The sequence below is a fragment of the Hetaerina americana genome, unplaced genomic scaffold, assembly GCF_022747635.1.
Source record: "Hetaerina americana unplaced genomic scaffold, ioHetAmer1.1.p SCAF_7, whole genome shotgun sequence".
Taxonomy (NCBI): Eukaryota; Metazoa; Arthropoda; class Insecta; order Odonata; family Calopterygidae; genus Hetaerina; species Hetaerina americana.
The window spans coordinates 56,624,227-56,637,453 of record NW_027287316.1 but is presented as its reverse complement, the minus strand read 5'-3'; the positions used below and the strand labels follow the sequence as shown (position 1 = coordinate 56,637,453).

Genomic DNA, 13,227 nt, shown 5'->3' with positions numbered 1-13,227 from the left:
TATTTTGCTCTTTATATATTTACTCTTGAAATCTTCTTCGGAATATCTATAGCTGTTTCCTTACTTTATTACAACCGCGTTCCGGACGTTGTGTAACCAGCATGGTAACACACCATCGAGGTGTTGGGATTCCTGGTGGTGTTGCGGTTTGGTGTCTGATCGCGATATGCGGCTCCTCAAATGACGGCATTAGACCCTTGACGTAAATAAGAAGCCCAAGCCTATATCTGATCTCAGGACGTTTTATGCCAACCATAGCTGATGGGTTAGTGGCATTTAGATAGTCGAGGAAATTTCACCCCGAGGGAGTAAACTCAAGGATAAAATATGATTCAATTACTATTGATTGTAATTTTAATGTTTAATTGAGTAGAATTAACGAATTAGTTGTAGACAAAAGGATGGAGAATGGGAATGGGTAGTGTAGGAAAAGGGTTAAGACAGGGGCGTACATAATCAACGGTGTTTTAAAACATAAGTGGAGGAAATGGTTAAAGAGATATGGAAAGAACTGGAGATAGGATTGAGAGGTAGTGGACAATTCTCAAAATTAGTTAGGTTGGAGGATGATCAAACTTAGGAATTTCCAGTCTGCCAATCAATTGGAAGAATTACTGAGCGCATGAGACAGCCATTGCGATAGGTTTTCGATGAGAATCATTGTAAACAGGACAGAGTATATGCAGTTTTCGAGAAAGGGGAGAGCTAAGTTTAAATTAAAATTGATAAACTAGAGTAGGTGGATAAGGAGGAGAATTGTTGTCAGAGTCGTTGAGTAAGGATGTTAAGAAAAGGCACGTTAAAATGTTGATATGGAGCGTAGTTTTGGATGGTGCGAAAAAATGGTCATTGAAGCAGGATGATAGGCGTAGAGTTTTTTGAAATGCGGGTGTGGAGAAGGATGGACAAGGAGAAATGGACAGAAAGGAAAGCAAATGAGGAGGTGCTAGGTATGGTGGGCGAGGAGGGGGCATTGCTGGGAGAAATCGTAAAGAGACAGGACAAATGGATGGAATGGATATTGATTGGCAGTGGGATGTTGAAGACTGTGATAGAATGGAGAATGTTGGGAAAACGAGGAAGGAGTAGGTATTAGATAAGATATGTTGGACGGGATGAAGGGAGGAAGGAAGTTTGCGGAAACGAAGATGGGCTCGTTGTAGAGTAGCCATGTTAGTGATGATATTATCTACCTATGAATGGTACCCTGGCAGTCACTACTAAGGTGTTTGGCAGGGGCTGACTTCGTATTAGGAATCCGCTTTATAAGACAATCAATATTTGATAAGCATGGCATCAAATATCAGTAAAAGGTTAGGGACTAATCTACACGGGTTCCAATTCAAACTATGGTTAAATTTTTACCCACATTCAGTTTTACATCTTCTACTATATCTAAATTTCATTTACCAACTACTCTACACACACTAGTTGAGCTTTTATTGCTTGTTCAAATGCAATAAGAATTATAATAATGGCTACAAATTAGGCTAACTAATGACATGAAATTATCCCTGGAGCAAAATAAAGGAGGAGGGCGAAAACTCGATTTTCTAATTGCCCGTTTCTTAAGTTTATGTCTATAATTTCAGTCTCGAAATGTCTATTGCCCTAGTACGTCTGGGTTGATACCGCTTTTAACATCGTCGTAACAGATAACTGCTTCTAACTTATATAAGAAGTGTCGAGTCTACAAACGAGTGAGTGAATTCCTTGTGATTTAAGAGCTTCAGTAACGCTAATAAATTTATCGTAATATGGTTTTACAAATATAGTATATCTCCTCTTCGCTTGCAGTAGATGCAATTCGGCTATCACCCCGGCCTCATAACATCCATGAATCATGCATTATGAACAACGCGATCTTCGCATTGGCTGGAGTGCGAAATCGAGCTTCCCTGGGTGAGTTTGTTCTTCATAGTAAAAAGAAACATACGCGTATTTCCTGAAGAACATGTCTTCATTAACCGAATCTTTGCGGTGCCGTTGTAAATGGATCAGGGTAGGTAAATACATCTAGGAAACCTTAGGAGGGTGAAGTTCCCTTAGGAGATAATCGATTACTCTCTTAAAAACACATTCGCCTGAGAGTATTAAACTCACTTCTATTGCAGTCTTGTTTCTCGATTCAGCCTTGGAGACAACATGAGGCTCCTAATTCAATGCATGAAAAATAGCATTTTTTGTCGAGAGCATGACTCGGTCATAAAACGTGCCTGGAAGGACTCCTCACCCGCCTTCCTGATGTGCAGCTGCTGCAATGTTATCGGAAATCTTCCGGAATGAACTACTATCGCAAACGTTCACATGGGGGAGATGAGTTTGTGCTGTACGGAACGATAAAGTGTGCCCTGAAAAAGGATCTTATTGTTTGCTAAGAAAGCAACCCAACCTTCCCCATTCGCATTGACAATTGCGCGATTGAATTCCGGTTGACAGGATTGCTGTCTCAATAGGGAGGGAACGAGGTATGCGAATTATGAGAAATTTAAACAACAGAGACGCGGTTTTCTTTGAAAATTATACAGAAAGAATACTAAGGAAAGAATTCTTTTCTCGGCGTGCCAAAGTCATTAGGTTTTTAGCGAGATACCACGTGGACTGTTAGCAGGAAATTCTGTCTTTTTTATTTACTTTAATATTAAAGCCAATATTATTATTAAGGTAAATTTTAGGCAATTTGAGTTTTAGTTAATCAAGAAAATTTACAGGATATATATATATATATATATATATATATATATATATATTTATATATATACATACACACACGAGTATATGTACTCGTATACATATATATGTGGGTCGCGGTAGTCCAGGGGGTAGAGCGTTGGACTACGGACCGGGGGGTCCCGGGTATATATATATATATATATATATATATATATATATATATATATATATATATATATATATATATATATATATATATATATAAGGAACTGGCTCCCCTACCCTGATGTGTGAATTTCTGACGCCGTCGGGCTTAGTACTGGGTGAACTCTACCATTACCTACCATACCGACCTTCGGATATATATATATATATATATATATATATATATATATATATATTTCGTCGAAGTAACACGGAAGTGTTGAATAACAAATTTGGACAGCAACAAACAATATAAGAACACATAAAAAGATCACTCGCACGTTATTTCAATAGTCCAATAATCTGCCTCTCTACACAATCGAAAAGGCGGGATCTTTACGTGTTAAAAGTGAAACAGTTCCATTATTGAACTGCTGGATGATTTTGGTTCAATATTAGTTCAATGTTATCCCCCTGTCACGTTACTTTAAAACCAGATAGCGAGAATCACTCCTATCAGCACGATGGCCTTCTTCTTCTTTGTAAACAGAAATTAGCCTCATTCTTATTAGAAGCAAGGTTGTTACGACAAGTTTACCGATCGGTATCCAGGTATCGGTGTCCAGAGAGTCTCAGAGAAACCCGGATTTACATGGCATTCAAGGCCCAAATTACTGGGGAGATAGCAAAAATTCCACTCCACTCTTAAAGCATTTTGTTGACCTGATGCTCAAATTTGATCAAATATTGACGAGTGTCGTTGCAAGTGGATATGCTTCGTTGCGAGGAATTTAATCCTGATTTGCACATGAAACATTCTTGACTGCTTTGATCCATTTTTTATCCTTTAATATTTTAATCGCCCAATCCCTATATAATGTCTCCAATAAGTAATTAAAACCTTCTACTTCAACAGTTTTAAATATTTTGCTACGAATGTTCTTGTTAATAATTGTATGTATACGTTTCTTATTTTGGTTTTGCTTTATATTCCACTATAAGTGCCAGTATTACTGAATGTGGAAAAATGTTTCCATATAAAACTAAAAATATAATAAATTAAGATTATTACGGGATAAAATTTCTTGGCCTTTGTCCAAATATTTGAAAAAGGGATACGGACAAAAACATGGAAAAGAATAGAAGCCAATGGACCTTGTCTTGGCTAGCTTCATGTGAATGTTCGAGGAATGTGCTCAACATTCTTAATAATTAATCTGAACTGATCGCCCTCGAATATTATAGACATTTTATTTTGAGTTTAAAATGTATGAAGACATTTATTTTCAAGCATGAGCGAATATACTCATCATTTTCTTTGCCAAATACTTTTTGGTACTGAAACCATTTCGGAAGGATTCATAGTTGCGGTTGCGGATTGCTTTTATTTATTGTTTTTCTAAAAAAAATGGAACGCACGTATTATTTTGAACCGGAAATTTACTTTAAAAAAATTGTCAATCTCTTTCAGATTATCAATTGAACGTAAGCGCAAAATATTTGCACAAGAGTTTGAGTAAAAAATCAAACGTCCCTATGTTTGGAAGCGATCCATCGACGTCGAAAGGTTGTTCAAAAAAGATGGACCACGACCAGGCGTTTCTGTTTCGGACAGAAACAGACCTCAACGCAGCTGCTCTGTAAACAAACTCTTGGCCGTTCGATGTTGGCTTTAAGTGCAAATAGGTAGCCCCCGCCGCTTTAAATATTTTTACGGGAATTTTATGAATTAGACGAAGCGCTTTGCTTAAAACGATCGACTTTTCGCGTCCTAAACAAGTGTAATTACTGTTGACGAACCGACGCCACAAGTTATCATCATTTACTATATTTTTCTGGGATACTTTTTATCGAAGTTCTGGTAGCTTCCGCGATTTTAAAAATCTTCATCATCAGTATCTTGATCCTAAGAGTTGTTTACTGCAGCCCTCTATTCTTCTCTCTTCAGTGTGAATTCCCTCACTCTCTGAGAGCTTCTCCGTTTTATGTCCTCCTAAATTAGGCTCGTATGTACGATACTTACCAATTGGTCTTCCTCGCAGTATCTTCCCTTCTGTTATGCTTCTTACGAATCCATTGAGCCTCAAGACGTGCCCAACCCATCTAGTTCTTCTTTTCCGTAGAGTTCTCCATTTAGTCCTTTCCTTTTCTGCCCTTATATATATTCCCTCGTTCCTCACTTCGTCTGTCAATTCAATCTTCAGCGTTCTCCTCCAGCACCATGTTTCAAAGGTTTCTATTGTCCACTTGTCCATTTTTCTAATATTTCATGCCCCTGATCCGTAGATTGCAATGTTGCATACGAACGTTCTAACGAACTTCTTCCTTGTTTACAGCCTTTGGTCTCTTTAAAAATAAATACGGAATCTTCAATCCCAAGTGAGGCCTGCCCAGATACTAGTATGTGAAAGATTCCACTCGCTTATATTTCACCCCTGGGACGGTGATATGTCTTCAACTTCTCTCTTCAAGGATTTTATTTTTCTTCTTTTTGATGATCATATCATGTTCCTGAAGCACTTGATCTATGTTTTTAAAAGTAACGAGAAAGTATTTACTTGCAGTAACAAATTTGGGATTTTTTTAATGCGCGAGGCACAAGTGCATTCGAAGCGACAATCCTAAAGTCTGCAGGATATTACCCCGCGTTAATTTGAAAAAACAGCACAAGTAGATGGAGTAACCACCTACTTTGCGAATCGTTCAATTTCAATATTATTTAAGCGACTAGCTCTCATAAAAATTAGCTTGGTTATGCGCAAAAATTCGCTACTTTTGTCATCCTGTTGTTCAGGAAACATGCTCATATTAAGTGTCGGTGCAATTCATCTTCTGTCGGACTCTTCCTCCCCAGCACACTGCAATTTTTTTTTGCTCTCCAGGTGACACCGCAGTCTCATGAGCCGCTGGAATCGAGATAAGGAACTCTTTGTTTGTCATCAGATTTACAAATGGCGAATATGATTCGGACTACTCCCTCTTAGACGGGGCTCAAACCCGTCAACTTCAGGCCTGATGCCGAACGCATTACCCACCCAACTAAACCTGGACTCATCGGGCTCCATTTCACGATTAAAAACCAATGCATGTCATCTTCTAAAATCGCAGAGAGAATAAGAATTCAATGCAAACTTTTGAAAGTGAGTTCTAAACTGGTAAATGACATTCTTAAGCGTTGATGTGCGACTGGTGAATACCATCAATGGGGTGAAATATGAAGAAAAAAGTCGGAGAATCGCAAGATATCAATTTCCTGCGGAGGTTTGAGGTCATATATTATGTCGTTGATGTAAATCCAAATATTACGGCCATTTTTAATGTCTATTGATTATAGATTATTTTAAAAGGGAATCAAACGCACTGTGAATAGATTTTTAATTCATAAACGACTTAAGAATATTGGACAACTTTAAGCGGGACCGAGGCGCCGTAGGGGCTACCTTTAAATCATAAAAGGGGGGGAGAGACGCAGTCGCCGTTTCATTACGCTTCCTTACGAGCCCTCTGGTCGGAGGGGTTCCCGAAGGAATCATACGCGAGTTAAATTAGAGCAATTTTTAGCCATTTTTGTGATACAAATTTTTTATTAGCCTTCATCGTCAAAGAGCATGCAGTAAAAATGTTTGCTAATGAAACTCGCATCCAAGTTATTTGAGAATTTAATGACATTTTCAATAATTTTAAATTCTTTTCTTTTAAAATGAAACAGTTTCTGGCGTCACTTGGTGGAAATTCTTCATATTGAAATGAAATTTAAAATACTTCGCCTTTCCACATAAACCAATTTTTTTACTACCTAGGTTTCGTTATGGTATAACATCATCAGGTCTTTTCTTTTAAATTTTAAGCATTCCCATACCACTGGAACGAAAAAGTCGTCTTGCATTGTAATATACTTTTTTCATAGGTGATCGTAATAAAAAACACTTTCATCAGATCTAAATGCGATTTTTCTCTTTTAGAAAAAGTTGCCTGTTTGATATATTGATAATAATTACCGATGTGATTATTATATAAATAATTTTGTAACATATTATGATTGGGCAGTTGGGTTCATATTTTCCAAGCCTTACAAATGGGGTGGGGCAGGGGTAAAGAGAACCGAAAATGGCCTTCCGTGAGAAGAGATCTCCCACCATTCCTCTCTCTGAGTAGCCCGAACCCTGTTCCCGCGCTCGAAAAATACAAAAATATTCGCGCACAGAAATATTCAATTAAATAAAAATGTGCACTCACCTGTGTCCAAAGTAAACGGCCGTCAGGACGAGATTGAAGGGCAGAGCGAAGAGTATCAGCCTCTTCTGGTAAGCACCGAACCCTCCGACGTACTTGAGCATGTCGTCGAAGTCCTTGGACCCCGACGAGGGCGGTGTCGTGCCCGTCTCCTCCGTCATCTCCTCCTTTCTTTCTTTGACCTCCATGGTTCACCACCGGGATGGATGCGCGAGGGTTCTGAGAGCAAAGAATATGGACGTGCTGGAAGGTTGGGAAGGGCTCTCAGTAGGGGTTGATTAAATCCTATACACACAAACGCGCGCGCACACACACACAAACACAAAGTACGGAGTGGGTTATATTCTTTTTGGATGAGATCTTTGGGTTCAGCGAGCTCCGGGGAGTGGAAGGCTCTCTCTCTATTTTGGAATTCTGCGTGCTTTCTTGATTCCGGCGGGTGAGAAAAGAATCGCCGAGCCGGACAAACGCTTCATCAAACAACGATGGGAAACGTTGCGCAGTTTACCCCTTACCCACACAGATTCCTTCGAGGAGGGAGAATCTAGAGGTTTATATCTCTTGTTTCCCTATCTCCCGAAACCGTTCAGGGCGCACGTACGCTACGGAGATCCGCGAGTTCCCTCCGGCTGTTGGTCAAAGAATCCGTTCGCCTCGAACGCTCCACAACCGGCCTCCTTGGAAGAAGAAGAGGATGATGTAGCGTCTGGGTTGAAGAATGCACGTCCTTCCATGCCGGCTGTCGCTCCGGTAATGCAGTCTCCGCGGAGGTCAGGTCGGTCTTTTATATCCCCCGCCACCCTTCCCCCCTCCCTCACGCTTCCACTCGCCTCCGTCTATGCGTCTCCCTCTATACCCGCGCAACGCCGCTCCGAAGACAATTACCGCAGAGTAAACGAGGGGAACGAAGAAACCAGCGATCACGGCCGAGGTCTCCGGGGGTCCGAGATCCCTCCGGGCAATAGGAGAGACTTCTGGTCGGGGAGGGATTTGCCGGAAGGGAGCGGGTGCTCCACACCCCGGCTCGGGATTCCCTCGCCGCAAGGCTGGGGTGGGAAAATTTAGGGTGCGGGGTCTCCTTCGGTCACCGGGTGATGCCTTCCTTCTCTGGCGGCAGTGTCCCAGGGGAGTTCTCAGGGATGGTCCTCTCCCGCCCCCGGTCCTTAGAATGGTATCCCCTAAGCTCCTCCTACCAGTCCTCCCAGTCGCCTGGTTAGGGTAGGCCGAAGTTTCTTCGGGATTTCCTGAAAAAACAGACAGATTGTTTAGTTAGGTGTCACCAAAAATCTTGGGGAGTCTTGCCCGTAATGGAGTAGTAAATAGTGGTGGGAGGGAGATCCAGAGCAGACTCTTAGGCCCTCTGTGGGCTCTTTTTCAGGGCCGTGACCCTCGTAGAGTGACAGGGAATGATGAATGACACCACGCAAGCGGGGTCGATGCCGACGAGTTTGGGAAAAGAAACGCTCTGGGAAGGAAACGTGGAACGGACGAAAAATGTATTACTGTATTTCACCGCCTGTACTGTTTATTGTTATTGCGTTATGTTCTGGAGTGTGAATGAAATGGAGAAACAAAAACACTGGGGGCATTCAAGAGGCGATGCAGTTAAGTGAGAGAAGAGTATAGTAATGGAGGTAAAACAGATTTAGCGGAAATTAAGTCTAATGGACGCGGTAAAGAGATGAACACCAATTGTTTAGGCCATATATTTAGGCGTGATAATACGTGGAGATAACTTAACGGCAAGACATTAAGGACAAGAGGAAGAGTTCGGGAAAGTAATCAAATGAAGGAACTCATGGAAAAGGGAATATTAAGAGATAGAGTTGACGGAAGATAAGTCAAAATGGAAGACGTTTTACAATGGGGAATATTTTAAAAGTAACTTTTGAAGAGATTATTGTGGCGTAAAATCAAATTACTGCCTGAGGAAGGCAAAAATAAAAATAATAACATCGACATACATTCAAATTTCAACCATTTTCCAGGTCTGTTTCATGCCATAGAGAAACAATTTTGCGGGTTCATAAAATTTAAAGGCTAATTTAGTGTGAACTCAGCATTCATTCTCTCTTGAACAATGGGATCCCAGAAGTGAAGCTGACTTAATCTTTATTTCAATATGACCATATGATAAGGATCTCGTATGGTATGACGCGTTGCTTTTCCACAGTATACTTTCATCGGTGGATCAAAATAATAAAAACTAACGTTAACAATTTCGCGTGGTACCTATAGCAACTCTTTTTCTCTTTTGGGCTCGCCGTGCATTGGTAATTCAATAAATATATTCCATTTTATAGCAGCGAAGAAGGAATCATGATGGTGCAACCTGGGATAGCGAATGAGAAAGGATAGAAACAAAATGCTCACGGCATTTTCCCCATTCATGCACGACGCCTCTTTACTTCCTCCTTCAAAATGGCTTATTCAGGGCTTAAATGACCACATAAATACAAATAGTATGAATCTCTCGCTGACACAGATGGAATAATTTAGTCGGTACAGCAGTCCATTACATTGGTAGCTGATCTCACTACGAGCAGTTATGGGAAATTGACCGTCGAACAGAGCTATTTGATATACGGAATACTCTTTCTCTCGTAATATTTGTGACCACGGCAATAGCAAACAGCACGTGCCACAATTTCTACTTCATGGAAATTAAATTGATAATGATTGGAAAAACGGCCATATACCCTAGGAATACCTAATACCCCCTTCCAGGCGCCCTCGTGTAGGCTTTCAAGGTAAAATACAAAATTACAAGTATTTTCGCATCATTCTCTCCGGCGTCGTCAATGTCATTGTCTTCATTGTCGACATCAATGTCTATTTTAATCCACTGTGTTTGAATGTGTAATACTCAATGCGTCGGTTTCACCTGTACGTATATTGTCCCGTAAGTTATGAATGAGGGGCGTGTTTCACCATCGCCAAATACCGACTTCCTATCATGTTTCACGGTCAGATGCAGTTGCTGAAATCGCTGAAACTAGGTTAATTACCGAGAACTCCGTTGTCCCGAGGAGGATCAGAGCCGTAATAGCACCCGCGAAGGATATCGACTGGAACCAACGACATAAAGGGCTCAATTATCATTAGTCACCGCGGTTGTTATCGGCGAATGGGTAAATGAGATCGTCAGGTGCATGCGCTATAGAAGTGCCTATTCATTCTCTCGACGCTGTCTCTGCAAACAGTGTAAGTGAAATGCAAATTTTTTAGTGGAATTAGAGAATTTACTGTGGCTAAACTTACAAAAATTCACATCAAAATTTATTTTACTGATAAATGAAGGAAAATGCGGTTGCGGGTTGAGATAAATCTATTATTTTCTCGCGTCATGCATTTGTTAATGGAATCTCTGTGGTGGGTACAGTGTGAAAATGGATTGCATATATTTTTAAGCTCAAAATATATAAAACTCATAAAATCCTGAGCATTTGCATCCCTGACTATGTAGTTTAGTAGAAGTCTAAGCAAGACTTGTATACAATTATTTTTCTTCTCTAACTCGCCAGCATGATTGATATGAATTATCTGACGTATCTAAGGTGTATTTTAGTACAAACAAAATTCTCATTTAAACGCTTGATTGAAGATTTCAAGTATACAAAACCCAGACTTTCTCTGCGGGTAATGGAACTGTTTGATTCACCATGCACATGCCTAAGACATTGCTACAAATATGCCAAGGGATATATGTGACAAGACGAGAAAGAAAGTAGAGAAACGTCACAATCGGAGGTTTTAAATGGAAGGGAAACAAGTAGCAAAGGAGATTCAATTTTAGAGGCCAGTGCCAAATTTGATTTTTTAAATATCGAGTTTTTTGATGGAATAATATTACTGTTCTCTTAATGAGTGCAACCTTTCAGCAAAATATTTCTACGATTGTTTTCGCTGACCAATGAGTGATAACAAATATGATACATAATAATAGAGAAATACATGCCAAAGCAAACAGTTTTTGGCCCTTCTCCACGATCATTTCGTGATAGGAACAAGCTCCAATTCCCCAATGCAGCTTTACTCTACAATTCTTTTGTCCCCAACCTTTCCTTTTCATTATTTCCGTGACCAACCCCTAACAAAACTAGTATTGGCCTACAGCGTATGCACATGAAGTTTTGTGAGGTTATACCATATAATACTTAACGTACTCAATTTTTTACCGAAGGGAGCAATTTTTTAAAAGGAATATAGCTATATTCAGCTTGTCGCATATATTTAAGTTTTTAATGCTATATCTGGTATTCATGAAACCATTTGATTTTCAATTTTTTTAATTATATATGCTATACAAAGAATTACAGGCAACCAATACAACATGCAATTACAGAAAATCTTATCATATACCATAGTGGTGTGATCTTTGTGTTGTGTCCATCCAAAATTTACCTTAACCGGTAGATTTATATATATATATATATATATATATATATATATATATATATATATATATATATATATATATACACACACATATATATGGGTCGCGGTAGACCAGGGGGTAGAGCGTTGGACCGGAGGGCCCGCGCCCGGGCAAGGCACTCTGTGCACCTGCAGCTCCACCCAAGCTATGTTATTTTTCGGGTACCTGATCTCCCTGGGAAACCATAACCGGCACAGGGAAAGCAACTAGCCCCCTACCCTGCCGTTTGAATCTCACACGCTGTATAGGGTTTAGTAGTGGGTGAACTCTACCATCACCTACCAAACCGACCTTCGGGTTGATCACCGTGTTTGTGTGTTATATATTATAAATAGTGAAGGGCCAAGAATCCTTATGGCACACATGATTCTATGTCATGATCTTCACTATATACATTATTTATTTTGTATTTCTTCATCATCTACACAGTTATCAGTACGAATGTTAGTTATGGTCGTCTAGAAGGTGTGTGAAATTCACACATTCGAGTAGGAGGAGCCAGTACCTTATTCTCTATGCTTCTATTATGTATCCCACGATGTTTTGGTAATCCAAAATACACACTGCTTGCTTTTTAAACGGGATTGTCAAAAGTGATCTTAAGGGGTTCGGTTCCGTAACCCTACGGTCTGTCGATGAGTTTTAAAGTCACTGGGTCACCATGCCGGACCAACAAATTCACTGTAATCTACTCGAAGTTTGATATTATTGGTGAGGATAATTCTTATAGCTTACAAGAGAGCTATGGAATGTGAAACTTTTCTACCATCCGTTTCTCAAGAAAATCAGATACTTTTTTTTAAAGCTGCAAGTCAGTTCACAAGTCCTTATAATACGTGCATACACAAGTCTGTTGATGGTAATAAATGGCGCAGTACTCGTTAATTTTTTTAAAAAACACAGTGTAAACTTGAAAGTTTCATAGAGCATTCAAGACTCAGTTCAAAGGACTAGTAAACCGACTGGTATCTTTGAGAAACAGGACTATGGTACTCGAAAAACCTCACAGATTTAATGACGTTGGGGGTGACCTAAGTCACTGTAAATCGAACCTAGGCATTCCGGCCAACAGTCGAACGATCTACACACTAGAATACCACGTTTAAAAAAAACGATTCTGCTTCGAGAAAGTTCTCCCATATCGACAGAACGACGTGAAGTCCAAGGATGAAACGGACTGCAGCTCGGATTCAGTCATCTCACCAGAGCTCAATTGTTTGTTATTCCGACATCTCTCCTCAGTGCTGGTGCCCCTCACGATGAGGACGAAGGCGGTTCAAGGGGTTCAAATCATTTTAGCGTTGACGGAGCTTTGCCCTTAATACGCAGTGGCATTCATCCGTCGCGCTCTGGGCCCGGGGTCGAAGGTCGCGACGACCTCGTGGTGGCGTCGGCCGCACAATCGGCCTTCAGACTCAAGAAATCTCTCCCCCAGTGGACATCGCCATTATATTTTTGTTGGCTTCGCGATCGCCGTGTTTCTGGTTTAGCGTCGATGTAGAAAAGATGGTGCGTAAGTTCTATATTGGTTAGAGGTGTAAAATTATCGCAACTATATCAGCATCTAAAACATCATATATAAAGTATTAATAGAGACTTCGGTGAACGACTGCAAAGTACCAAACAGCGTAACTTGAAACCAAACCCGGACCCCTCGAGTTCGGTCCGAGCGTACAAGGTTTGTTTATGAAGCATCGGGAACAATTTTTTCCTGACGTGAATTTATGCCGCAGTGCGCA

At 40.3% G+C, this 13,227-nt stretch overlaps 1 protein-coding gene across 2 annotated transcripts in view; it reads right to left on the bottom strand.

Annotated features, from left to right (window-relative positions):
- LOC139696734 (solute carrier family 22 member 21-like) overlaps window positions 1-13,227 on the bottom strand; it is a 104,545-nt gene that overhangs the window by 43,659 nt on the left and 47,659 nt on the right. For both annotated transcript variants that reach the window (XM_071595568.1, XM_071595569.1), the window contains exon 2: window positions 7,054-8,294. In XM_071595568.1, coding sequence (XP_071451669.1) covers window positions 7,054-7,238 — 185 coding nt within the window. In that variant the 5' untranslated portion in view covers window positions 7,239-8,294. The remainder of the gene's footprint in view (window positions 1-7,053; window positions 8,295-13,227) is intronic.